Genomic DNA, 27620 nt, shown 5'->3' on the forward strand with positions numbered 1-27620 from the left:
CCTGTCTCCAAGGAGTAATCTATAATACAGACAGTCTTTTGCTCTGACCACTGGCCAGACAGATATATTTCCTTGCACAAGTACAGAAATACACACACAGACACACATATACACCCTGCTTAGGTGATCATTTTGACAGGGCAATATGACTGAAGGAGAGTGGAGTGAAGATGGGGGAAAATGTGGAAGGAAGAGTGGGGAGAAATAAACTGATAACTGTATGATGAAGGGTGATAACGTCAGGAGAGGAGGGAAGTAGATGAAGGGATGGATGGAAGAAGTGAGGCAGCTGGCAGATCAATACACAGATCCACAATCTGCATCTATGAAACGGGCGCTTTTTAAAATCTCTTTTAGTTTTTTTTAATGCCTACTATTCTTATTACTTACAAAATGTTTTTGCTTTGGTATAGTAAGTGGGAAGTGGTTTGCAGGACGAAAAAGAACATTTTTTCGTGAAGTTTTTATTTCTATCATGGATTACTTTTGGAATTTATGGTTAAATTATAATGTAAACTTGTTTGCATACAGCGCATGATATTAACCCAATTCGGTTACTGGAATCTGTTTAAACGCTTTACAATAGTCGAAATGAAAGGAAATAGACACGTTAGGAGGAACTTTCCCTTTTCCTGTGAGTTTTGAACGCATCTGCAGCACCCTGGGAAACACCTGTGTTGTCAAGACAACATGTAAACTCTCGCTTGAGTACACCGACATGGCGGAGCTGTTGAAAATAAAACGCGAATTTGAAGAGTTCCAAAAGGAATACTACTATACAAACAGGTATGGATTAATGATTTACATAACTATATATGGATACGTTTAATTGCTTTATGAGTTCTTGTTAGCAGTTTAGCAGTCAGCATTTAGCTAACATCACCCAGAACTAAGGCTAGCGTCATGCGTCTACTGTGTATGCTAATAAGCTTTTGCGGTCCTGTTTTGGCGTTACAATGCAAGTTTTTGGTTCCCTAAGAATGACAGTAATGCTCAGAAGCACCCTATGAGTAAGCCACACAAATGGGGCAAAGTTTAGCTGTGTAACTTGCCAGTAAAAATGTGTTGTTGTTGTTTTTTGTTTGTTTGTTTACGTATGAAGGACTTATTATCGCTTCTCCAAAAGGGTTTAGCTAAAGTCAAAGGAAAGTGGCGTTTAGTCTCCAAATGTTGAAAGATTTTTCAGCCAGTTTTAATAATTGGTGTTATAATGAAGCTTAATATGCACTTTTCAGAAAATTCTTAAGTCAGCTATGATAACAATGTATTCTCTTTACTGTATATCGTGCATGCTGCCATGCGTAGTAAACTCCAATGGCTCGTTTTGAGCCAGGCGAAGAGTGATATATTTTTGTGTTTATGTATTTCAGAGAAGCTGATGAGAACAGAGAGAAGGAGAACCAGGCCGTCACCCAGATCCAGAGCTGGTTCAGAGGCTGCAAGGTGCGGGCTTACCTCAGGTATGGTATATCTCTGTGATCCGATTTGTATCTGTAATCCATAAAAAAAGACTTTTGGTGCTCATGCAAAAACAAAGCAGACATTCATTTTATTTATCAATGTAAGTGTAGTTCCTTTGGAGTTGTAAAACACTCAGACAGGCTGTAAGAGTTCATATCAAGGGAAACCCTGATATTAGCTCACTACCATAATTATCCCACTTCCAGAAGTTTGCAAATGGCCTGGAGGAATAAATGTCGCTTGCACTCTATGCTCTTTTCTCACACAGAGAAATAAATGTCTCTATCTCTGTGCTTGTTCCCATACTGTGACCCTAGCACCATTCTGCAGGGTCAGCAGACAAACTTCCAGACAGTAGGTTAATTCAGATTACTTTAGTTAATTGATCAATGCGTTAAGTGGATAATTAGCAACAGTTTTAGCTGCCTAAGTGCAACTCCGGGGTTGTGCTAGCCCCACTATAAGCATTGATTTTCTGGGCATATAAATGGCCTTTTGGAAATTGATGGCCTCATTGGAGGCAGAGAATCGCAGTGGACTTGCATTTAGAGTATGTTTGAAGATGAATACAAATGTGTACCGCTGACTATAGGAGGTGGAAGGCTCATCGGACATGATCGAAAAGCCTGGGAGAGCACGAATGGTCTATATGTGTGTGCATGTGTGTTTGTGACAGCTTGTATTTATAAGCATAATGTTTCCCTGACCTTTCATTTGAGCCTTTTCACAACCTTAAATTTGTATGCAGAAAATCACTTTCTTTTTATTGTTTTCCCTAAAAAAGAGTTTATGTTAGGAAGTTAAATTAATTGAATAATTAATAAATTAATTCTAGATAAAGGTATTTTTTAGCTTATTCATAACTATGGAAACTTTCCATTTCATGCTTTGTTAGGATTGAGCTTTCTGGGGGAGGGTTGCAGAATTGCTTAATTTCTCAGCTTAAACAACCTTGTTAATGACCAGTGAAATTTGCCTTTTACTTCCCTTACGTGTTTCTGAATAACTTTTTCCAGGGTTTCCTTCAGTTTAACTACTAAAAAAACATCCACCCAATCCTCTCCTCAATTTGATTTTATTACAGCCATCTGCACAAGAAGGCAATCATTATACAGAAGATATGGCGGGGCTTCACAGCAAGGGCACGTGTCAGACAAATGGTGAAGGTAAGCCAGTGCCTGGAACGACTATAGATATATTGATTATGCTATGATAGCACGCATTAGAATTCAATTGCTATATTCCTAAAGTCCCTGCGTCTGACCTTAAGAAATATAATTCACCCATTACACATTAGGAAATTAGCACTTTGGAAAAATGATGCATTATGATAAGGAATTCCATCTATTTCACAATTCTTGGGATGCATATAGAAAAAAGAAAAGAGTTGTGTATCTATGTGTGTATGTGTATGCTTTAGTAAAACAAGGCCCCATTTTCAGCATATTGCCTCCAACTGCTTCTTAATTGAACAGATTGTTGATACCGGATCCAATACCCAGCGCTCTCACGTATAATTTTCCCCTGGATTGAGTTTTGTAAACGTATCACAACAAGCTATTTATCATGCCTGTAAATTGACTGTTTGCTAAAGCATAACTGCCAGCCGCCGTTTGGGAGGCGTTCAAGAAATGGAAGGGTGGTGGTGGCGGGGGGGTGTTGAAATAAACAATGAAGGATGTGTCACAACACACATATGGGCTAAAAAGAAGCTGTTTGGTCTCATTTGGAAACAGACAAGCGCTAATTTGAATCACTCAAAATTGCCACAGTGCACTGTTTTGAAATTAGCCCTGAGAGATTCTACTCTTCACCTCCTTTATCTCTCTCTGTCTTTTTCTCTCTTGCGGACCTTATCGTGTATAATGTGATGTGCACAAAGCCTCTTCTCAAAACATCAAGCTGAATTTACAACCTCCTTTCAAGTCTTTGTCTTCCATCTCCTTCCTCTTTTTCCTCTCTTCCTTGTCGTTATTAAAAAAGACGTGTTGAGATATGAATCCCTTTTATGGCCCACACTCCAGTTTGCTCCTGAAATGTGCTCCCAGTGGTTGCCTGGCATGTTTGGAGTGCGATGGCTCGTTGAGTATGTTGCTGAATATTCTCTGGCCTTTTGTTAGTCTGTTCTGTGGCAGTCCTGTCATTGATTATGAAATCCAGAGGAGAGCGTTTGGCCGTCATACATCTCCATTAGCGCGCTGCTTGACTACCATAGATTTTCTTGGCCCTTGTCTGTGTTAGTGTATTAAGAGAGTACTGTCCTCCCCTTGATAGAAAGTCCCACTAACCACTCTCTCTCTCTCCTTTTTTCTCTCTTTGTCTCTGTCTCTCTTCTGCTCTCTCTCCATCTCTCTGACTTTTTCTCGTTCCTCTTGTCTCTCTTGCTTTCCCACTCTCCTTTTCTGCCCCCTTCCCTCCTCCCTCCACTCTACAGTGGCCCTATCTATGCTGCCTGTGCAATGTATTATGTATAAAGAGCTCTTTATCTTTGACGCCTGCTGTGGACAGATCAGAGGGTTGGGAGACAAGATGTAACACCATCGTTTCCTTTGTGTTCACAGGCGGCATATTTTATCATGAAGATGAATTTCTACGAGGAGATGGCGGTCAGGGTAAATATCACTACACTGTCTTGTTTTAGCAAATGGAGTGTCGTGGTGGGAGCCCCTGTGAGTAGCAGCCCATAAGCATCATATCTCTAAATTTCTTTAATCTTTTGTTGGCCATTTTTCTCCCTTTTTAAGTGCAGCATCATGTTGGTAATCCAGTATAATTTATTATTATTAAAAACCCTATAAAAATGGACAGATTTCTATATCAGAATGACCTATCATATTTATATGTCAAACCACAGCAAATATTTTATATATAACGTTAAAAACTTTTTTTTCACTTTGCTTAAATGCTCAAGGCCCTGAAATACTGTCTTTATCCCTGAACACCTACTACTGTTCAACTCATAAATCATAGCTCTGTGGCTGTGAGTGATGCTTTGGCACTTTTACACAAGGATATTGCCTAGAAATCTTATATTTTAACAATTCCATATAGGCCTTCTCTTTTGGTGAATAGTTTCATGCCTAAACCGTTAAAGGGTTTTATAGACCAACAAAAGAATTTGCCAGTGTTTATTGAAGAGAGAGATTCACTATCCAGCTGGAAAGAGATGTTTATAATATTTTCGTATTGGTGGAAAAGCTGGGGAACTGAGGGCTTTACGTTTTACACATAATAGGAACCCAAACAAATAAAGCTCACCCCCTGCTTTTACAATAAATTTCACATTATAGGAGAGACATAGATTCACAAATAATGTTTGACCCAGCTGTTTAGGTCACAGGGTGAAAGTTCAGAGGTGATGTCGACATGTAGTCCAAAAGAGAAGCTACTGAAATAAGAGACCTATGTTATCTATGAAAATAGCCACAATTTCCTATAGGAGACAATAGGAATTTTAATGGAGAACTGTGTTAAAATGACTGGTGCTTAGAGGTTACCAATGCGAGAAAGTACTGGGTTTAAACCCCAGAAGGGCCAAGTGAGCCTTTTCTGCGCTGAGTGTATCCTCTGTGTCTGTCTGGGGTTTTTCCGGGTGCTCCAGTTTTCTCCCACTGCCCTTGACCAAGGCTTTAGCCTCATATGTGAAATTGGTCCCTTGGTGTTGGACTGTGTACTGCCCACAGCGCCTAAAGAGAAGTCATGGGGCAAATCCAAAGACAAAAATTCTCAAAACAGATTGATTACATGTGACTTTAGACTTTAGAAATAATAAATTAAAGGACAATAAGGGAAATACATGCAGTATCTGGCCTTTTTTATGATGCCACCTGTTGAAACTTTTCTACTATTTACACCAGACATACAGATATAGTACTTAATACCTGCAATATAAATCTTGATCCCACGTCTTCTGACACATACTCTGTACTTTCTCGACTTCAGTGTTTGTGCTGTTTCAATATGACCTGACATTTGTACTTTTTTGCCAAATAAGTATATATTGTATAAATGAAAAAAAAGAAACCCACAAAGCACACCCAACACATACAATCATCTGAGAATCCCCTTGTGACATTTTCTTTAAATCAATTTTAACTCTATTTCTTTTTCTCTCCCCTCCTGATGTCTTTATCTTGGTGTGGTAGCTAACAGAGGATAATGTATTAAGGCCGTAATAGAAACCAGTGTTTACATGCCGCACCTCGTATTTGTATTAGATTCAACAGCATCGATTTCACTAGTCAACAAAGGTCAGCAAGAACTCGGGAGGCGGCAATTACTTTATTTAAAATTATCTATTGACTGGCAGATCAATGCTAATTCTCATTTTGCTCTTTGTTGTTTTTCCCTATCCTTTACTTCTCCTCTTCTTTCTTCTTCCCTCTTCTCATACCGTGATTATTCTTTTACCTGCCATTGTTTTAATCTCCTAATTAGTCTGAAGGACATCCGCCCCTATGCTTTAAAATGGTCAACTGTTGTGTGTGGGTGTGTTCTGGCTAATCTGCAGCCTCCTCAATCAGTGTGGATGATGCCGTTAAATACATGGTTATGTGACAGTTTGACAGTCTGTCTCTCTCGTGCTGGATTGTCCCTCTGAAAGTAGGGTTTGTATAGTTTATTAACAATGGTTTAAAAAGTGTCCTACTTAAATGTTACATTTAAACTTCATAAAAACTTCTGTAATCCCACACAGATCCAGCGGACATGGAGAGGATTCTTTGTGAGGAAGTATATCCATAACTTCTATGCACGAAAAAAGTATATGGAAGGACTTGTCATGAAAAATGAACTAGTCAGGTGAGAAAAAATAGTTTCATTTATGAGACCTTAAGAGACCTGAATTAATTTTTATCTTTTTATTTCGTTTTATTTTCCTGAAACTCACTTGAAGTTGTGTTGCTTTTGTCTTTCTCACATGGCCAGTACATGTGTCAGCATTCTTCTAGATAGATTATAACCGATATAATACAATATCTTCAATTAAAGGAAGCAAATATGGGGTACCTTTTTTGCACAAAGGAATGCAAACTGGAAAGGATAAAAAACTTAGCCTTAATATGTTCTGTTAGAACATGGTGTATCTTTGCCCACTGACTATGGCCTACTATATAGCCTATCAATCAAAATGAATTGATTTGATTAATGTAAAGACAGTTGTCTGAAAGGTGTATTGTGTATGCTTAACCAAAACATATGACTGGAGTAACGCGAAAGGAAAAGTGAGGATATGAAAGAGACTGAGAGACAAAGAGAAGAGAAAGACAGAAGAGAGAGAGAGAAGTCCTCTAAAGCGCTTGAGGCTAAGAGAGAAGTGAACGATGTGAAGAAATTAAAAATTAGCCTCTGATTTGAACCGCAGCTCGTGCATTAATAAAACATCCTGCGCTTCAGGGCTTACTGCTAGAGATACACCATCTTTTATTTTTGACAAAAAAAACCATCACGTTTAGCTAATAGTCACATTTTTAATGTTGCTAATATATTTTACAGGAAAATATCTTTAGGCTTCCTGCTAAAATTAAATGTAAATTTGTTAAAGTGCTCCTTGGATCACCGACTCTCCCCCCCTCACTTCCCCAGCAGCGTTTTACCTTTCCTCCACGCTCTTTGCCCCTTTTAGAAATAGGAGTGACTAGGCTGTTAAAGTCCATCATGGAAGAGTTGCTGCTATAATATAACACAAAAATGAGCACACACAAAGACATGTCAACTATGTTAAGTATTCTGACCAGTCACTGGGATTATTTTGCTTGTAATGTCTTAATGAAATTTAAGACATTACAAAAGTACAAAAAATGATTCATAGTAAAAAGTATTCATAATCAGGCCAAATTTTAACCACACTGTAATAAAGCTACAATAAGGAAACAATCAGACCATTGATCTGAACTGAACCTCACTTCATAGGACTAGATTAGATTAATTCAGAAGTATGCAAGCTATAGCTTTTAGTTTGCAAGGACCTTGCCTAAACAGTATATGCATATACTGTGGCTCCTGTCTCTTTGCACCTTTTGCACAACTTACAACAGTTAACAAAAATCATAGGAATTGAAATTTAGAAACAAGGAGCTATAAGGATAAAGTGACCAGCTATGTGATGCTATTTCATTTTAGGATTCTGGTCTTATGCTTTTGTTATCAGCCGTGGTACATTCACACTCTTACTCATACACACATTTATGCAAAAACACACATACACACATGCACATGCAGCCCCTCCTCCACAGTGGTTTGGGGTACGAGGTCACTTTCACTTCACTTAATCACATGTTTATTTAGTGCTACTGGGGTCACGATCAATTAACGCCGTGCCGGCATTTATTTAAAATATCCTTTCTCTGTTAGCTGCTAAGCCCTCGGATTGCACACTGCCTGATCACTAACCCTGCAAAGGTCTGCTTTTTAATCCATCACCATGCTCCCTGCCTCCGCAAGTGTGTCCATCCGTCTGTCCAACCACTGCATAAATTAATAAATTCAAAGTCAGATGAATGATCTCCATTTATTGAAGGCTGATCAGCTGTGCATGGTAATGATGTAGGAGTATTGCATATTTTCCCTTCACTGTCTTTGTCCTTTTTCATTCTGATTCTCCATTCCAATCTCTTTCTCATGACAGAGCTCCCCAGTTCAAAACCATCTGTATCATTTCATTAGGTACAACTAATCCACGCCACTTACACCATCCTCTTTTATCCACCGCCCTCTCTCCGCCTCCCTTTCTTAATCTCTGCCTCTCGCCTCTCTCTTTCTCAATCTATTTTGTTCGATATCTTTCTCTCTTGCTCTCCTTGCCACAGGTTCACTATGCTTTAGTGTCCATCCTCATTCATCCTTCCTCTCCTTCTGCATAGCCTAATGAAGTCAGGACCCCAGTGCAGTCCCCACTCTGCCACAGTTTTCCTTGATACCCCAACAATTTATCACTTTGTCAGGGAGACACTTAAAGTTCCTGGGCTTTAATAAGGGCATGCTGTGGGACGATGGGGGCAATTAGGAAAGCGGAGCAAGTCCGCTTTGCATATTTACTAAATGTGCTGGTGTCATCGTTGCTGCCACTAGCACGGCCTGTTGACTGCATGAATTATTCCTCTATCTGCAATAAACAGCGGGGTAATTATTACTGCCATAATCAGATAAATAATTCTCCCTGTGATGTTGCAACAACATAGTGAAATCTTTTAACTTATCCTAAAGAGTGCTAAAAAAGGAGGCTCAGAGAGAATTTATGGACTGTCACTAGGCTGAAAAGCACAAGTGTTTTCTTCTCTTCTTTTCTTTTGTGCTGTGCTGTGTCTCTTCGTCTGTCTACTTTTTTCCTGTCTCCCTTCATTCCAGCCTTCTTCATTCCTCCATCTCTTGTGTCCCTCTCAAGGACATTCATGAAAGGAGAGCTGCTATGTCGGAGAGAGTGTGGGTCTGCCCTGCGATCACTCTCCCCTTCTATGCGTCAGTCTTTCTTTTACTGCTCTTCCCTTCTGATCCAGTTTGGATGCAGACAAGTTCTCTCTTCAGTCTGATTGGATTTATATATTCGCTATGTGTGTGTCTGTTGAAGTTTAATGTGGATGCACTGCTACTTGTCTCTTAAGAAAATTACTTTGAGAGTGAACAGTGGACAAAAGTCTGTAATATATTTGAAATTATTTGTTTTTTTCCTCTCAGTTTATTGAATGTGGATTAGCAATATTATCAAAGCTGGGGTTAATTGTTTTCTTAAACACCTTTGGGTGGCATTAGTTTTACTACTTTAGTGAATTAGTTAATCAATCGGTCAGTCACTTAAATGGAAAGGCTATGTTATGAGGGTGTTCAAGGCTCAATACATTGAGCTGGCCACTGTCTAAATTGACTGGCTGACTACCCTCTCATTGCCAGCTATTGAATCATTCAATTGGAGCAATTAAAACAGCCAATCAGGTCAAGCCTCCATTAAATATTTAGAACCTGGCCAATTAGCTGCTCTGGTGCTGGCCTGGATGACCGAAGGTGTGGCCTGCTGTCCCACAATGCCTCACTCTCTGATGTTCCATTACTCCTTGATCCCCTGTTTTGAACCAGAGCTTAAATTATTGAGGAAGAAGTGAGAAATGTGGCTTTATTATATTAGACATTTAAATAAGTTAGAAATCCAGGGTGAAAATGTCAGTAAGGGTTTCAGTCATTTAAAAGTACTTCAGGTATGTTTGATTAACTTGTCCAGCGGTTCAGCAGCCATTAAACATAATCTCTAGCCACAGTGCTTCAGGAATACAACATGACAGGCTTAGCGCATTATATGTGCCTAATGTTAATAATTGTTATTCAGTTTTTATTTTATGTCATATATCTATTTTATTATCACATAATCTAAATGGCAGAATATCATGATTCATGAATCATAAATATATGTATTAATATATTTATATAATTGGTGTTTCAACTCCAATTAAGGAATGAAAGTTGTGACATTATTTATTATTTAATTGCACATCATCGCATTTCAAAATTGTTCATGCATGATTATGTTTAGCCCTTTGTTGCACCTCCAGCAGTGGTACAGTATAGTTTAATGTTACTGGGATTAATGCAGTGATTTTTATCCGGCTCACTGCTAATTGTGTGGCACGAAGAAGAGCGTAGATGCAGCTTTGCACAAACAGCTGGAGAGAGACAGAGAGGCACCAGGGAGTTTATTTAATTTCTTCAATATGAAAAGATGGTTTTATAGGGGACAAATCAAGGTTCACATAGAGAAATTAATGATTTATCCTGTTGTAATTAGGTATCAGCTGTAAAGGTAAAATAATTTAACACTTGCCTGCTTTTTTATCTCCTTATTATAGGTAAAAGTGTTCTTTTTGACTTTTACCTTTTTTTGTGTGTGTAAAATATTTAATATGCATAATACATTACATCACATACTGTTAACATGAACTGTTAACTGATAATAATCAATACATTAGCTCAATTTTTGTTTCTGTTGTTATAAAAATAAATGCACAAAAAATTCCCCATAGTTGGACCTGGCTTGGGATCAGTTTAAGGCCTGAAAATGCCCTGTAATCCTCTGAGGAACTAAGGAGATCGATTGCTGTGACTTTAAAAGTGAAATGTTTTCTCTTTATTGCCTTTTTAAATTTTCATAATGTGACTTTTCTTTAAGAAACTAAAGCAAGAACTTCTCTAAAAAAAAAGACAGTGTAAATGGGAACATATTTGACTTCAAAATCTATGTATGTAATTTCAGCATTCTTATGCCTTTTCAGATATACAAGTTACTCATTTTGCACACTAATGCACTCCTGTACCATCAGTATTGCTGGCCTTTGACTGTATGTTGAAAACAAGCATACAGTCAAAAGCAAGCGTGTCTCTCTGATTTAGCCTGGAGGATGTGCATTTCTTTTTTTAAATAGCTCCAAATTACATTTTTTTACTTGAATTTTTGGATGCTTGAAAGAATAATGTTCAGTGACCACAATTTATGGAAGAGTTACTGACCTCTGTACCGTGTCAGCAAAATTGTCACTATTTTAAAGCAGTGTTGCCTTAGATCCAGAAAACTGAACTGGCCTTGTCCTTCGGACACAGAGGTTACTCTATATATTGCCCAACCGTTTTTCTGAAAGTTTTGGGACCTATGTTTTGTTTTTGTTTTTTTTGTTTTTTGTTTTTTTTTGTTTTTTGCTTTGTTTTGGGGTTTTTTTTGGGGGGGGGGGGTAAGGGAGCAGCTGAAAGTGCCTTTGAGTGGCTCTTTAATGTTTTCTTAAAAATTTAATGTGATAGCTGAGAAAAACTTGGTTTTGTGGTGACCCTTCTCTCATACTTCCTTTACTATGCTGGTTCAGATTGTTCAGATTTTTCCTATAATCTGTCACCTATAACTTTATTTATTTTTAATGTATTATAGTAAATCTATACATATGTGTAGAATTTTAGTTAAAACTAGCAATAATTTTTTTTTCTTTACAAGAAATTAGTTTAGGCTGATAAACCAGACGTAGCACATGTTCCAGAGCTGTTCCAGAGTTAAACATAGTGTTTCTTTCTTTTCAATTTTACTCAGTCAGTCGCACACACATTTATAAACACAGACACACACGCGCGCACACACAGGCGCGAGGGCATGTGCTGCTTGCTGAACAGGGCTAACGAGGGTTGTATGTTGTGGCGGCTGGTTGGGTCGACACAGATCGAGGTGCCTTCAGCCGTTACAAATCTGTTTGGCTTTTGTCCACTACAGAGCAATTAATAACACTGGGGCTGGGGGTAGGGAAGCAAAGGTCACTCATTGAGCACCCCCACCCCCCCAACACACACATATATAGATACATATACACATACAAGCAAAGTGTACATACATTTAGTATAAAAACAGATACACATTTGCATATTTATGATAAATGCACAAACTGCTACATTCTCAGTTAAACTGTTTCAGCCCAGAGACATATGTATGAAAATATGAACATATGAACAAAGGTCCTGATCCCCTGAAACATTACTACAAGCTTTTTAAGGTGCTATTAAGAATTGAGCAAACAGAAATGACGACATATATACAGACATGCACATATCGTGGAGAACACCGTCCCTAAACCAGGACTTTAAATGTTACATTAATAAGTAATATCCCTGTTAGCTAGGTGGACAAATAGAGGCCAAGCAACCTCAATATTTACTCCCCACACACCTACACTATATTAAATTACTGTATTTAATATTACACAAATGCACATATTTAGATTCACTCTTCTTCTTTACACACCCGCAAGCATTTTTCATTTATTTTGTAATTGAGTCTGGTGCTGAAGAATGAATGAGAATGCACAGGCAATGGGAATTTGTTGTGATTTGTTTTTAAATGTCAGTAGCCACAGAATGTGTTAACCTCAGATTACTGACACACTTTGAATACCCTGATTCTTCTATGGAGGATTGTAATTGAAAACAGAAGTTGGGTAAAGGGGGGAAAAAACAGCGGAGAAGAAGTAAGGAAAAAAGGAGGGAAACAGACACGGGATTCTTGATGAGCTATGGTTAAACTCTTATTGGTATTGTGCTCTTGGAATTAAATTGGTTTTACTCCTGCTTTGTGTGTGTGTGTTTATATTATGACGACATGTGTGTATTTAGTAATTGTTTCCAATTCCCCTTTTAAGTTATCACCACTTTGTAACAACATTGCTGTGTGGTTGTGGAATTAAATTGCTGTGTGTATGGGGTTTTAATGCATCCCATTTAGCCAGCTTCGCTTAACAGATGTCATAGACAGACCTGTCCTGGCTGCCATGATGAAATATATCAATCATCCTCCCACTTACAGCCTCTTACGCTCTTATTTTGCCTTTTTTTCTTCTATGCAGTGTCATTCTGTTGTTTTTGCCCCAGAGCTCCTCTGTCTTTCCATGTATGCCTCAGTGTGATTAGGTAGTTTTTTTTCCTTCATCTGAAGGACACTTTAGGGAATTGTCAGCTTTACGACCAACAACTGTTTCCCAAATACATAATAACACATGCACAGATGTACTTGTCTGAAGTTTACACCGTTAACAAGTTATTGATTTATTTGGTGTTAAGATATAGTACTTCGTAAGGTGAATCCTCAGAAAATGTGTAATATAACACATTAATGTAGTATTAAAAAAAACATTAGGCTTACTTGTTAAACCAAGTGGTATAGAGTTAAATGTAATCAAAATACAGAGTAATGTGCATTTAGTCATTGTCATTCACAAAACATACTGTACATGAGTATATAAATATGATGAGTTATTTCTACTATATGAATTATAATGATTGACAACTTAGGAATTGGAGAAATTATGTCTTAACTGTTATATTTAAAAAAAAAAAAATTATGCTATTGTTCACGTGTTATTGTAAGGTGACCTTGAGGGTCTGAAAGGTGCCTATAAATAAAATGTATTATTATTATTATTATTATTATTGTGTAAAATGATTTACATTTATTATACATGTCTAACTAATGCATACCTATTGTAAAGCCTAATGAATCCGAAGTGCAAGAATCTTTGTGTGTCGTTTATGTTCCCTGCAGGAGGGAGCTTGATCAGCTGGAAGATCTCCAGAAAAGGGAGAGAGACTGTCTGGATATGGTGAAAGAGCACACTGCCAAAGTCTATCAAGCTCATCGGTTACATCATCTCCTTAGTACAAAGCAGGTGGGCTTATGGAAACACAAACACATTCAATTTTGCACACATTTTACAACAATGTTATAATGATTAGACTAATATTTAACCAGAGGGAAATGTACATATTAATTTTATGTTAACCAGAGCTACATGAAAATAGCGCAGTTTAATAAAAATACTGTAATGAATAAAAAATTGTTGGACTAGTGACAGTAACACGTATTGACTTTGTAATTCCAAAGTGACCTTAACTGCGGTTATGTATGGATGCAAAGTCACTTCAGATGACACGAGAAACGCATCCCTGTGGATTGACTTCACATTTGTGTAGCACTCACCCATACAGCTATGCACAATTATGTGCATGCTCAGATACATATGCAGGCACACACATGGGCATTGAGCTCAACATTACAAAGAGGTGGATTCCTACAGAAACGGGCTACACAGAGAAATACCACAGACCTTTTCCTTTCTATTAGTCAACAGAAGTGGGCCGTGTGGAGTTCAGTTGCGCATGTGCAAACATAAGTGTGAGTCCTCACGGTTGTTCTGATGTGCTCAGTCTGATGCTTCCCATGGCAAAAGTGTGCACATTTGTAAATGGTAAATGGACTAGTACTTATGTAGTGCTTTTATACTCTATTTGAGCGCTCAGAGCACTTTTTTTTTTTACCGTATGCATCATTCAACTATTCACACACACACATCATGCTTTTCTCTATGCCTAAGCATTTTTAGCGTGGCAGCCACACACTCTTAGTCCAGTGGATGCATTGGAAATAACTCATTGTTTAGTATCATGCCCGAGGATACAGCAACAGACTAGAGAATCTGGGGATCAAACCACCAGTTAGCGGGCGAGCCACAGCTATCCTTGTGTTCATATGTGTGTGGCATCTACGCATCTTTGTGACTCCTCACTGTGATAATAATGAAGACAAAGCACAGTGGTCACTGTTGATTCAGCACTAGCATTCTGCTTGCTCTCTCTCTCTCTCTCTCTCTCTCTCTCTCTCTCTCTCTCTCTCTCTCTCTCTCTCTCTCTCTCTCTCTCTCTCTCTCTCGTGTCTTTACAACTAGCATCATCATTGCCTGTCTTGCTGTCTACTGTCCTCAGACATCCCATGTTCACCGAAGACGCATACATACACAAAATTTTCACACAATTGCATGAAGTTGATGTAAGCTGGAATGAGGTTAATGTTGGGTCTAAACTCAGACCCCGCTGTATCCAAGACTTATTCCCATGAAAGAAAAACAAGGCAACAGTGTTCGATCGATTTCTTGCGCAAGGGAGGCCCCCTCATCTGTGTCCAGCACGACAATGAACCCCGATGATGGCCTCCTCTCGCTGCCTTTTATTGACAAACTTCAAACAATTGTTTACAAAACACCTCCCCCTGCAACCCCCTTTGGTTACAAAGACAAGGCACTGTATGTAAGTGTGTGTGTGTGTGGGTGTTATGTGAGAATGTGTGTGTGTGTGTGTGTGTGTTGATCAAAGGGTCATAAAACCTAAAAGCAGGAACAACATCCTTGGTCATAAAGAGGGTAGTCTTCCCCCACACCCAATGTATGGTTTACCAAAGATAACACAGTGAAACCATACAAAGGGTAGGAAGCTCTACCAAACATCAAACAGATCTTCAAAAGGACGTTCCTGTGATAAAACACTTCAACCTCCCACCCAGAACCTCGAGAATCTGGGGATGGGAGGAAAGAAAGAATTCCTTTCACAGAGTTAAAACAATGGACAAATGGTAAATATAAAAATGACAAAAGTTTAAACTATTTAATCTAACATTTCCCTCCTGTTTTGTTATTTTTATGTTACAAATTATTCCTATGTAGTATATCCTCAGCCATGCACCTCTTGCTTAACATTTTCAGTGCAGGCATCATTCATACACAGGCTTCTGTTACGTCAGTAATTTCAGTCATTTCATATTGTTGTAAGAGTACATAATTAACAAATGTATCAGAAATCATTTTAGTTAGCAATGATCTTATACACGGTAAAATGCATCCTATACATAAGCAAATCAGTATCAATAGTCCAAAAACAGGAGTTAGTACTTTTAAAAGGAGATGCCACCAAGGACCAGACAGTAACCACGCCATCCAGCCTTGTGGTGCATCTGCTCCTGGCGTGCTATTCATCACGTATTTCTGCAATGTGGTTAAATTCTGCAGTGCTTCATAAATGTCTCCTCCACTTGTATATCCATCTGGTATGAACGTACAACATGTTTCTCCTATCAATTTGCATACTCCTCCTTGCGATGCAGTTATCAAGTCCAAAGCCAGTCTGTTTTGCAAAACCATTGTTCGTATGGCCTTTTGCTCCTCTGCTAAGGCTGTTCCAAGGGTCTGGGTCCAATTTATGTGTCTCAGTAGTGCATACCTGTTAATTTCTACATGAGTTCCAACTTTCCCGACCCCGATCCACGGGAACAACCCTTGTAAGAATTTGGCTCCAGGTCCCCAGATTCGAAACTCCCAGGGGACCTCACTTAAATCTGTGAGCTTTGTGCTTGCACTCTGTACGTCTCTCTTTGTCTTTGATCCTGGATGATGTTCTATCCTCTCCATGAAGAAAACATGATCAGATAATTTCACGAGTGCACATAGACCTCCCCATTTTGCTGGTAAAGATGGGTAAGCCTTATGTCCACATAAGAAATACCAATCTGCTAACACCCTCGTACCCTTAGGTGTCGGTGCGATTGTCGAGCATTTGGCCACATCCTGTCTTCCTTCAGTAAGTGTCATTTGGTACGAAGTGTCAAATGCACAGTCTGCTGCTCGTTGAATCTCATCATTTGCACATCTGGCATTCTTCAAACACGCCAGACAGCTAATTCTGTTCAAACGAGGGCAAAAAGAATAGGTGACGTTGCATAGATGCCATGGCAAATCTCCAACTTGGGCTGACCCATTGCCCTTGAAACACATAGGTAACTGGCCTGCTTCCAGTTTATTTAACAGTATGATGTCCGGAAGTGGATCAGGAACTTGGGGCCAAGTCAGCAGATCTGTCTTACCAGAGCAGTTCACCTTCCCAGCTACAGGTGAATCAATCTTCCCATTCAGGTTCAGGGAAATTGAAAAGTTGGCAGTGTTCCAAGTACGTTTTACTCCTGGATGTGTTGCTAAAGCAAGCAAACAAACTGTCTCGCTCTCAGTGATGCTATATGGCCACAGTCCAGAAGAATGTGTAGACAGTGGCATGTGTGCACAAGCATAACAATTGGTCTTGTTGTTTATGTGAGCGGTTGTGTTCATAAACTGCCACCAGTAGTTGGTTGAAAACCCATGCGGGTACTGGGTGTGATTTGCTCTGTCCCAATGCGCTCCTGTCATCCCACTCAGGGTCCACAGGCACAAGAAGGCGAACAGCACATTCCCAGCCATTCTAAGTTGGGTTCAGGATCCGTTGGTTTCTTCACCAGGATTGAGACGAGAGGTCCTAGAGATATACTCCCCCCTTTGTACCGCTGGCCTTTTCACCATCACCCAGAGTCGGCCAGGAAGTGTGTTACCTTCTTGCAGTGCGCTTGATGTATCCAAGTGTTCCTTTCAGCGATCTTCACTGCTGTGGGCGTCGTCAGCAGCACCTGATAAGGACCTTCCCACCGTGGACTGGACCAGCACTTCCTCTTTATGGCCTTTATCAGCACCCAATCTCCAGGCTTCAGGCTCTGTTCCTGCGGAGAAACAGAAACATCTGGCAGATCATTTGCTCTCATGACTTCTTTACTTTTAAACATTTTAAGCATCCAATCTGCTAATGTGTTCTCCTCTTCTGCTTTTCTGTCATCACTACAGAAAACTGGAACTCTAAATGGTCTGCCATATATAATCTCAAAGGGTGTCAGACCATTCTCTGTTGGAGTAATCCTCATGTACACTTTAACTAATTCTACACAGTCTAACCATGTCCTGCCTGTCTCTTCCATTGACTTCCTAAGTCTTAACTTTACTGTTCCATTAGTTCTCTCTACCAACCCTGCACTTTGTGGGTGATATGAACAATGATGTTTTAATGTTATCCCTAGATGTTGTGCCATTAATCCAATCACTTCATTTACAAAATGTGGACCATTATCACTATAAATGGTCTCTGGAATCCCATGTTCTGGGATAATATTCTTACATATTGCTTTGGCAACCGAAATGGCATCTGCTTTTCTAGTTGGTACAATTTCTACCCACTTTGAAAAAGGACACACTATCACTAAACAGTATTTATAGTTGTTACAGTTGGACAGTTCTATAAAGTCCATGTGAATAACTTGAAATGGGTGACTGGGTCTAGGGAATTTCCCTCTCTTAGGTCTCAAATTACCCTGGGAATTGTGCTTGCAACATATCATACACGACCTGCAAAAATTTTTTGAAAAGGTATTAAATCCTAGAGTATAAAAATGTTGCTCTACTGCTGCCATCATCCCCCCTGTGGAGACATGGCAAAGCCCATGACTCAAAATAGCAGCAGTCTTATACAAATTCTTAGGCAGTATTGGTTTATTACACAGATAATAAACACCATCCTGCAAGCTCGCTCCTTTAGTGAGCCACAACTGTTTTTCTGCAGTAGGTGAGTGTGCCTGCATGTCTGCTAATACATCTGGTGTAATAGGCAACGTCTGCTGGTGTTGCACCGCTAAAACATGAACACCATGTTCTCCTAAAGCTGCCTCTTTTGCGATCTTATCTGCGAAAGCATTCCCTAATGCAACTGGATCTTTCCCTCGGGTATGTGCTGCACATTTACAAACGGCAATTCTACTGGGTAACAACACTGCGTCCAGCAGATTTTGCAAGAGTTTGGCGTGTTCTACAGGTTTCCCTGTTGAGGTTGTCATACCTCGTCTTGCCCACTGTGCTGCAAAGAAATGTAATGTAGCGAATGCATACTGACTATCAGTGTATATTGTCACATCTTGTTTCTCTGCAGCTTTACACGCTTCCGTTAAAGCTACTATCTCTGCTGCTTGAGCAGACATAGAACATGTTAGTTGTCCTGCACAAACAACTTTCTCACTATCTACTACAGCAAAACCTGTTTTAGCCTGTCCCTCTGCTGTTTTAAAACTTGAACCATCAACAAACCAAACCTTTCCCTCACTTAGCGGCACATCCGTTAAGTCATCCCTCGGCTTACACTCCTTCTCAACGTGTTCTCTACACTCATGAGGAGTGCCCTCGTCTTCTGTTGGCAAAAGGGTTGACGGATTTAGAATTGTGCACCGCTTTATGGTAATGTGTGGTTGTGATAGTAAGAGTGACATCAAAGACAAATGTCTTGCAGGTGACAGAAATGTCATTTTAGTCTGCAGTAGTAAAACATCCACCTCGTGTGGAACTAACAGTGTCAAAGGGTGAAATAAAACTATTTCCCCAGAACATTGAACAGCCTGAGCTGCTGCACACACTGATCTCACACATGGAGGCAAAGCACAAGCAACTGGATCTAACCTTTTAGAATAGTAAGCTACTGGCTTCATTTTCCCCCCGCTGTCTTGTGCTAACATTGAAGTCATAAAATGTCCTTTGCAGTCAACTGTTTGGACAAATGGCTTTTTATAATCAGGCAATCCTAACACAGTCGCGCTCGTCAACAGTTGTTTCAACGTGCAGAATGCCTGCACTCCCTCTGGAGTCCAAGTTAGACTATCTGACATAGCTAAGGACTCACTGTACATCATGTCTAACAGTGGTTGACTTACTTCAGCAAAATTTGGTACCCATGAACGACAATAATTAGTCAGTCCTAGAAATTGCATCATATGTTTCTTTGTCACTGGCCTAGGAGCTGCTAAAATAGCTGCTTTCCTTTCTGGGTGTATGCTTTTTCCTGCTGAACTAAGCTGGTGACCTAGGAATTTCACCTCTTCCTGTACCCACTGTAACTTTGAAAGCGATGCTTTATTCCCTGTTTTTGCCAAATGTGTCAACAGTGCTATAGACGTAGTTTTACAATTTTGTTCTGAATCAGACGCTATCAAAATATCATCCACATAAACTAGGATCTGTGAATGGGATGGTATCATGAAATCAGACAGACAATTAGTTATTGCTTGCATGAAAAGGGTCGGACTGTCACAAAAACCCTGTGGTAATCTAGTGTAGGTATATTTTTTACCTTGGTATGTAAATCCAAACCAACCTTGTGAATTCTCATGCACTGGTATGGAAAAGAAAGCATTACTCAGATCTACCACTGTGAAATATGTCATCTCTGGTCTTATCTGATTTAACAAGGTATGAGGGTCTGGGACACATGGTGCAATACTTTCTACAGCTTGATTTACAGCCCTCAAGTCTTGAACCATGCGCCACGATTGAGAATCAGCTTTTTTTACTGGAAAAATGGGCGTGTTACATGCTGCATTTGGGGCTTCTACCAGTATCCCTGCTTCAATCATGTCTTCTATCACAGGCTTAATCCCTACTTCTGCATCTGGTTTAAGTGGATACTGTTTCACTCTAGGTCTATATGAGGTTTTAGGCTTTATTACTACTGGGTTTGCTGTTTTCATTAACCCTACATCAGTCTTTCCTTTTGACCACAAAATGTCTGGAATCTGTTTAAGCTCAGGGTGATCATTTAGATCTACCATATGTCATTCTGCTGTTTCATTCTCACTTCCCTTTAAGTGTGTCTGAGGTGTTGCATGTGTCACCCACCCCAGCTTCTTACGGAAGATACTGCTATGCATGTTTGTTTCCCATCCCCCTCCACATGGCTGCCATACATTTGTGTGCTCTCCCTGCTCCACTAAAAATGCTAAATCTTCCCACTCAGCTGTGCTACACTTAGTTAGTGGAACATGTGGCACCTTCCCTTTGAAGAGTTGTCGAGCTGCTCCAGAAATTATCACACTGCATCCTGCCATTTGTTTACCATCAGTATATACAGCTTTTACAGTAATTCTTTGAGGACCCAGTTTCATTACTTTGTCAGTGTAGGCATCATCAGGTCCTGGTGTTGTTTTAAACCTAAGTGTGATGTGCATCTCATCTGGCTCCTGTCTATCATAGCCCTCAGCTAATCTCTCCTCAGCTGTGGTCAACATTTTACAGGTTATCTGATCTGGCCTGGAAGTTGACAGGTCAAGCGTCCAATAGTAATGTACATCGCTACTGCCCTGGTGAACCATTGCTTCTGCAGTTTCTCCTTTTCCTGCAGTTATCATTCCAACAGCCGTGGGAATGATTGAGATTCCAAGTTTTACCATCATGTCTCTACCCAAAAGGTTCACAGGGCATGTTGGACACATCACTACTGAGCCCTGAGCTGTCTCTCCAGTGGATGGATCTCTGATCCATACTGGCTTAGAGATCCTATGTTGATCTAACTGTCCGTTTGCAGATTTTACATAAATGACACCATTTGAGGGGTTTATTCCTGACACATGGTCCCTCAGGACGGTTTTATCTGCTCCTGAGTCACATAAAAACTGTACAGTTTTTCCCTGCACTGTTAATGTGCGAAAGGGTTTCACTTCTTTCCCTGATAAATTCAACAAAACCTCAGTCAAATCTATGGTTTGGGGCACTGATTGTTGTTTGTGGCAGTCTGATGGGGTGTCTAAACATGCATGTGTATTGACAGTGGCAGCGGATACTAGTCATTTATTATATGAGGGGTTACGTGGACCTGGTCGTCTATACTCCTCACGTAGGTCCTCAAGGCAGTCTCTAATGAAATGACCTATTTTCCCACAGTTGTAACACCTTTCATCCCTTCTCCTCCGTTCTCCTCTAGCCCTCCAATTACCTCTATCTCCTCTACCTTTACTTTGTCTAGTCTGCCCCTGAAAAAGTACCTGAGGCTCTTCATCAACATAAAATGTGGCAGCATTCACTGTATTCTGCAATTTTTTCTTTTTACTTTTAATCACATCCTGTGCATGCTTTGCCCAATTCATACATTGAGTAACTCCATCTGTGGTGTGATTTACATTTTGCTTCCTAATAAAATCTGCAATGGATGGATGGAACCCACTCATTAAGGCATGTTTCAGCTGCTGTTGATAGGGGCCTGCTACGTCTGCATCTTCTTCAAGTCCACTATGCCTCTTAAACACTTCCTCCAATCTACCTCTATACTCATGAACGTCTTCTCCTTCCTTCTGTATGCATTGTGAAATTTTTGTGTAGTCTGCAGTTGTTCTAAAAGTATTTCTGAGACGATCATACACTCCATTAATTTGGACAGCGAGACCTGCATCTCCATAGGGCAGGGTGTTATCACCTGGCCCTCTGCCCGTGTACCGTCCTCTGACACGGGTCCAGTTATAAGTGAGACATCTCCTAAAGGTAGTCTCAGTTTCCTGTCCATTTAAACGGTACGAGGAACAAAGCTGTCTATGTCGAGCTATAAACTCATCAACATTAGTCAATGGGTCTCCAAGGCTCTTACAAGCATCAGCACATTCAGACTCGGTCCATGGCCGGTAAACATGAATAGTGCGGCTATTATCTGCATCCACTCCAAAATGTGGGTTTGCAACCTCTACCATAGGGTAAGTGCTCACCTCATGGATTGGATCAGGAGAAAAACTTTCTTCATCTTCACACTCTGGGGCTGAAACACCATGTGTTTTTTTGTGTTGTGTCAGGGATGGATATGTGGTTGTAACATTCGTGTTCACTTTCTTTCCTTTCTGTCTCCTCTCTTGCCTAGTCTGTCTTGGACTCAATGCTGCTCCTAATGCCTCTCCATATTCATCCTTTAATCTGTCCTCCACTTCTGCCTCTGCTCTCTCACGTTCATCTCTGGCTCTTCTTTCTGCTAACATTCTTGCTCTTTCTAATGCTTTTCTACGGTGTTGTTCTAAAGTAGTTGCAGTGGATTGAGCTGTAGTTTCATCCTCTGGTTTCACAACTACTGCTTGCAATATTGCTCTTTTAACATTCTGTGCTTCTCTCCTCCTCTGAGCCTGCTCCAGCCACAACTTAGCAACTGCTAACTGCAATTCCTTCCTCCGCTTCGCTTTCCCTGTTTTACCTGCTACACTTACAGCTATTCTTTCTACCAGCATTTTACACTGAACTTCCACTAATGTCCCTTCAAATCCATATTTCTTACGCCAACAACCTACATACTGCGTGCTGCCTGGTGAAAATTTCTCCATAAATTTTACATCCCCTTCTAAGGCAGACTTACACATTTTATTCCCCATTATGACAATTTTCTCAAGTTTGCGGTAGGCAACGCCTTACTCCAAAACCCAGGCTATGTGTACACAACAGGTCACAGAATTACGTTAACACCACTTTAGGTTTCCTTCTGTGTTGCTGCGTTCACTTTACTGGCACTCATACACACGTACGTTCATTCACACTGTTTATAGGCCTGTAACTTCTGTTGAAAGCTCTCAAACGCCCCAAATGGCGGAGAATTCAACCTTCGGACACTCTCCAACGCCCCAAATGGCGGAGATTCCGGACTCCGAACCTAGGTTCTCTCCACGCCCCCAAACGGCGGAGAACTCTCTACGCCCCAAACGGCGGAGAAGCCTGCGTCTCTCTCACGCGGCTAGCGCGCTCCCGGACTCACGTTTAACGCACAGCCCGTAGCCGCTCTCTATTGTTTTGGGTCACGTGCGCTCTCGTGACCAGCGCTCCCCCGGACTCAAACGTTTCACGCAGAATCACGGTGACGCGTATCTAGGATCCCACATTCATTCACACGGTTATAGAGACGCTCTCTGATTGCTTACCGTTGTGTTGCGTTTCGTTCACAGGAGAGTCCTAGAATCCCGTCAGTCGCCGTCCACGAGGGGAGTTCAGACGCTATTCCACCGGCCTGGTCGCGAATTTAACACTCCAGGGCTTTGTCAGGCGTCCTAACGGCCTGGTTGTCGACAGTCTGCGGCGTGTCCTCTCTCTCCTCAGTGTGCGGCGAAATTCTCGGAATCCGGCTTCGAAGGACCAAAAAATGTTGGGTCTAAACTCAGACCCCGCTGTATCCAAGACTTATTCCCATGAAAGAAAAACAAGGCAACAGTGTTCGATCGATTTCTTGCGCAAGGGAGGCCCCCTCATCTGTGTCCAGCACGACAATGAACCCCGATGATGGCCTCCTCTCGCTGCCTTTTATTGACAAACTTCAAACAATTGTTTACAAAACACCTCCCCCTGCAACCCCCTTTGGTTACAAAGACAAGGCACTGTATGTAAGTGTGTGTGTGTGGGTGTTATGTGAGAATGTGTGTGTGTGTGTGTGTGTGTGTCAAAGGGTCATAAAACCTAAAAGCAGGAACAACATCCTTGGTCATAAAGAGGGTAGTCTTCCCCCACACCCAATGTATGGTTTACCAAAGATAACACAGTGAAACCATACAAAGGGTAGGAAGCTCTACCAAACATCAAACAGATCTTCAAAAGGACGTTCCTGTGATAAAACACTTCAACCTCCCACCCAGAACCTCGAGAATCTGGGGATGGGAGGAAAGAAAGAATTCCTTTCACAGAGTTAAAACAATGGACAAATGGTATATATAAAAATGACAAATGTTTAACTATTTAATCTAACAGTTAAGTTCGCAGTTTTTACACATCAGGCTTGATTCTTAAAATACTTTAACTCGTGGGTATCCACATAATTTGTGTTACGTTTCTGTAACTCTGTTATCGTTATTTTTAAGTACACGCTAGAAAGAATGAAAGTTTATGTGCTCTTCTCCGCCCTCTGTCCATCTTTCTCTATATACTTCCCTCTCTTTCCCTGCATATGGCAGGGGACTCTTTCCCTTCGTAGCTCTGACCTTGTCAGCAGTGAATAGATGGCTCTCCCACACAGTTCATCCTTTCTCACTTCTCAGACCCCAGCCCACACACACACACACACACCAAAATACACAGACTCACATCCAGCTTACCAAAAGGCCCCAAGTCCCTCTGACAGAGACAGAGATGCTGTGTTCCTGGGGTCAACATCATTGCTCTTCCCGTAGCTAGGTTGGTACTTGGTACTTTTTGGGCTTATGTGTTGTGTTTGTGTATTCGTGTGTGTCTTTAGGGGTGGTGAGATTTACTTTTGTTTATGCGTTGTGTGTATCTGTGTATTTTGCTGGCTTTCTGTCACTTCCTATTTGACTTGTGTACTGTCATCCCTAAAGCAGAACATTTCTCCTGTAGTTTCAAGCAATTTCCAAGATACTGATTGGTGTTGATCATATAAACTATTCTTATGACTACTCAGTCCATACTTTTAATTAGTTTACTACTCTATTGGGGTGAGGCATAACATTTACTAATTTAGTTTTTTATCTATAAGTAAGAACCATTTAATATAACTTATTATTGGTTGTAGAAATATATTTGACAACTGCTTCAAGATATTTTTGTTCTCAAGAGGGACCCTATGCATGATTGATTACTGATTTTGATTATTAGTGAAAAGTTGCCCCACTGTCACTTTGAAATTTTAGTCACTGCTTAGCAGCTAGCCTGGGACCTGTTTATCGGTCACCACTGTTTTTAACTGCAACTGGCAGTCTAACAGTGGTACTTCCTTTGCTTTGAATGTCCCCTGCAATCTAGAGGAGGTCTCTAATGAGAAGAATGAGCAAGTACTGCTCTTAACAACTAAAATCCATGATGGTGTAGTTGTCCTGGGATGAGATTCACTAGAGGTGCATGTAATTATATTGCTTCATTATTTTTTTCTCATAGTGTACTTGACAAGTAAAATATTTGCAGAACACAACCTTTTAAATGTTACATTAAAGTGTAAGATTAATCTAAGAAAGCACACGTGTATGCATATATACATGATTACATATATGCGCATGCACATATTCTGCCGTTACATATAGGATCTAAACCTATGGGAAACTATGACGTTGTATAATAACTACTTTCAACTACTCCCTTAGTCACAAGGAGTTTTGATTTGGTAGATTTTCACATTGGATGTCCTTCCTGACACAATCCCCCAAGTTATTTGTATCAACACCACTATTTTTTAAATAGGTACGTATTGTGCTATTATCAAGCTGTACCTACAACCCAGGGTCAAAAAAATTGCAGTGAATAAAGTGGAATTTCTTTATTTTTTCTTATAACGCAATGGATGATATTTAGACCAAAAGTGCTTATGATCTAATAGTGACACATTTGCTATTTTACTAATTTGTTAATATGTTATTTTAGAAAGAGCGAGGTTTGGGAGGATGTAGTTAAAGCTGTATGTGTTTCTCTCTCTCCCTTTCCTTCTTGTTGCAGTCTTTTAGAGTGGAAAGCAGTGTTATTAGCATATAGAACAACTCAAAGCTTTGGTCTGGTAATTAAGACACAGGCAAAAGAATAACTGTGGTTTGAATAATTATCATCAAGGCTGTCTGTGGCAAATCTGTACCCCAGTTCAGAATCGGAGAGGCACAGTTTTAAGTATGTGTACTTGTGTGTGTGTTTAGGATTTTCATCTATCCATTCTTCTATTCTGTATTCATTTAAGATAACACCTTTTTAAAGTGGGGATATTTGGGGGAGGTTAATATGGATTACATGACCATTGATAGGGAAGAAGGCTGATGGAAAATTTTAACACAATTGATGTTTAGTAGCTAACAATTGTTAGTTTAGTCCCTGTCCCAGTAGGTGCCCATTCTGAGATTTGATGTTCCTCTTCATAAACTGAATTCTTTTTTTCTCCAAAATCTAAATTAAGTTATATATATATTTATTTAGTACTGAAGCATCCATGTGGACAGCCAGGTGCTTAAAAATCAGTGCCCCAAAATCATTTTCGCTTTATGTCTATGTCACTCCATAGAGCCTGTTTTTTTTATTTCATATTTTTAGGTCTAGTACATTCTTATTAAATGCTGCTGCATGTCTTTTAACAGGTGCTAGAATGTATGAACATATCACTCCAGTTTTAGGAAATTTACACTGGCTCCCTGTTGATTATCGTATTCATTTTGAGATTCTTTTGCTTACTAGTTTTAAATGGTATGGCGCCCAATTATTTAAGCAAACTCTTCAACATGTGTAACCCCAAAAGAGCACTGAGATCGTCCAGCCAGATGCTCTTAGTACAACCGAGGTCTCGATTGAAGCATAGAGGAGATCGGGCCTACGCAGTCGCAGCACCTAGACTCTGGAATAACTTAGCCACTTCAGAGTCTATTCAGTCTTTCAAATCACATCTTAAAACGCACTGTTTATGTTGGCTTTTAGTTCAGTTTGAGTACCATCAGGCTTGTTTTACGTTTGTTATGGGGGTTTTTTGTTTTCATGTTATACATTGTCATTGCCTCATCTCGTTTATCTGTATTTGTTTTTCTATTGTTTTCTCATGTTCTGAACTAATTGTGAAGCACTTTGGTCAACTAAATTGCTTTTAAATGTGCTATAGAAATAAATTTGATTTGATTTTGATTCATTAATTTAAAAAAATTTAATTACTAGTAAGAAATACATTTTAATCTAATGACTTTAAAATCCTAATTTAATGTTTTCACGCTTTTACCCTCTCTCTCTTTTTTTCTGTTTCCTCAGTGCCCAGGGGTCTTCAACTCTCCATTCAGGCCAGCTCCTCATGAGATGGAGCTGCTGCTGAGGCAGCAGGTCAAGTACCAGGCCCCCACCAGGCTGGCCTCCAGGGGCAAGGCTTGTCTCTTGGGCATCCCAAGCTCAACAAGCTCTAGTTTCCCTGTGACTCTTGGATCCCCATTGATCAAAACCTCTAGAACTTACAGCTCCAGGCCCATACTGCCTCCCATTGCCAACAAGACACAGCAGGTGACGGTGGTCAAAACGTTGCCTATAAAAGACATAAACAAGTAGAAAACAGATAAATACAGTAGTATAAAAGCAGATATACAAGAGATGAGATGTGATGGTGTGAAAAACTGGATTTAAGCATGTTCAAGAGGTGAAACAGACTGTTAGTTTAACAAAGTATCATACTAATTATTAAAGCCTTCAACATCACCTTCCTTCCTCATGGGGGATGGTTCTTGATGAAAGCAGAGATCCTTTAAAACT

General features: G+C 40.1%; 1 protein-coding gene across 3 annotated transcripts in view; it reads left to right on the forward strand.

Moving 5' to 3' along the window:
* The first annotated feature begins 667 nt into the window (after window positions 1-667).
* spata17 (spermatogenesis associated 17) overlaps window positions 668-27620 on the forward strand; it is a 65623-nt gene continuing 38670 nt past the window's right edge. For all 3 annotated transcript variants that reach the window (XR_003272660.1, XR_003272659.1, XM_026171526.1), the window contains exons 1-7: window positions 668-786; window positions 1371-1460; window positions 2546-2627; window positions 4023-4073; window positions 6158-6261; window positions 13511-13634; window positions 27132-27374. Coding sequence is in view for 1 of the 3 variants with exons in the window: in XM_026171526.1 (XP_026027311.1) it covers window positions 719-786; window positions 1371-1460; window positions 2546-2627; window positions 4023-4073; window positions 6158-6261; window positions 13511-13634; window positions 27132-27374 (762 nt within the window). In the remaining 2 variants the exon portion in view is untranslated. The remainder of the gene's footprint in view (window positions 787-1370; window positions 1461-2545; window positions 2628-4022; window positions 4074-6157; window positions 6262-13510; window positions 13635-27131; window positions 27375-27620) is intronic.

Source organism: Astatotilapia calliptera, chromosome 1 (assembly GCF_900246225.1).
Source record: "Astatotilapia calliptera chromosome 1, fAstCal1.2, whole genome shotgun sequence".
NCBI lineage: Eukaryota > Metazoa > Chordata > Actinopteri > Cichliformes > Cichlidae > Astatotilapia > Astatotilapia calliptera.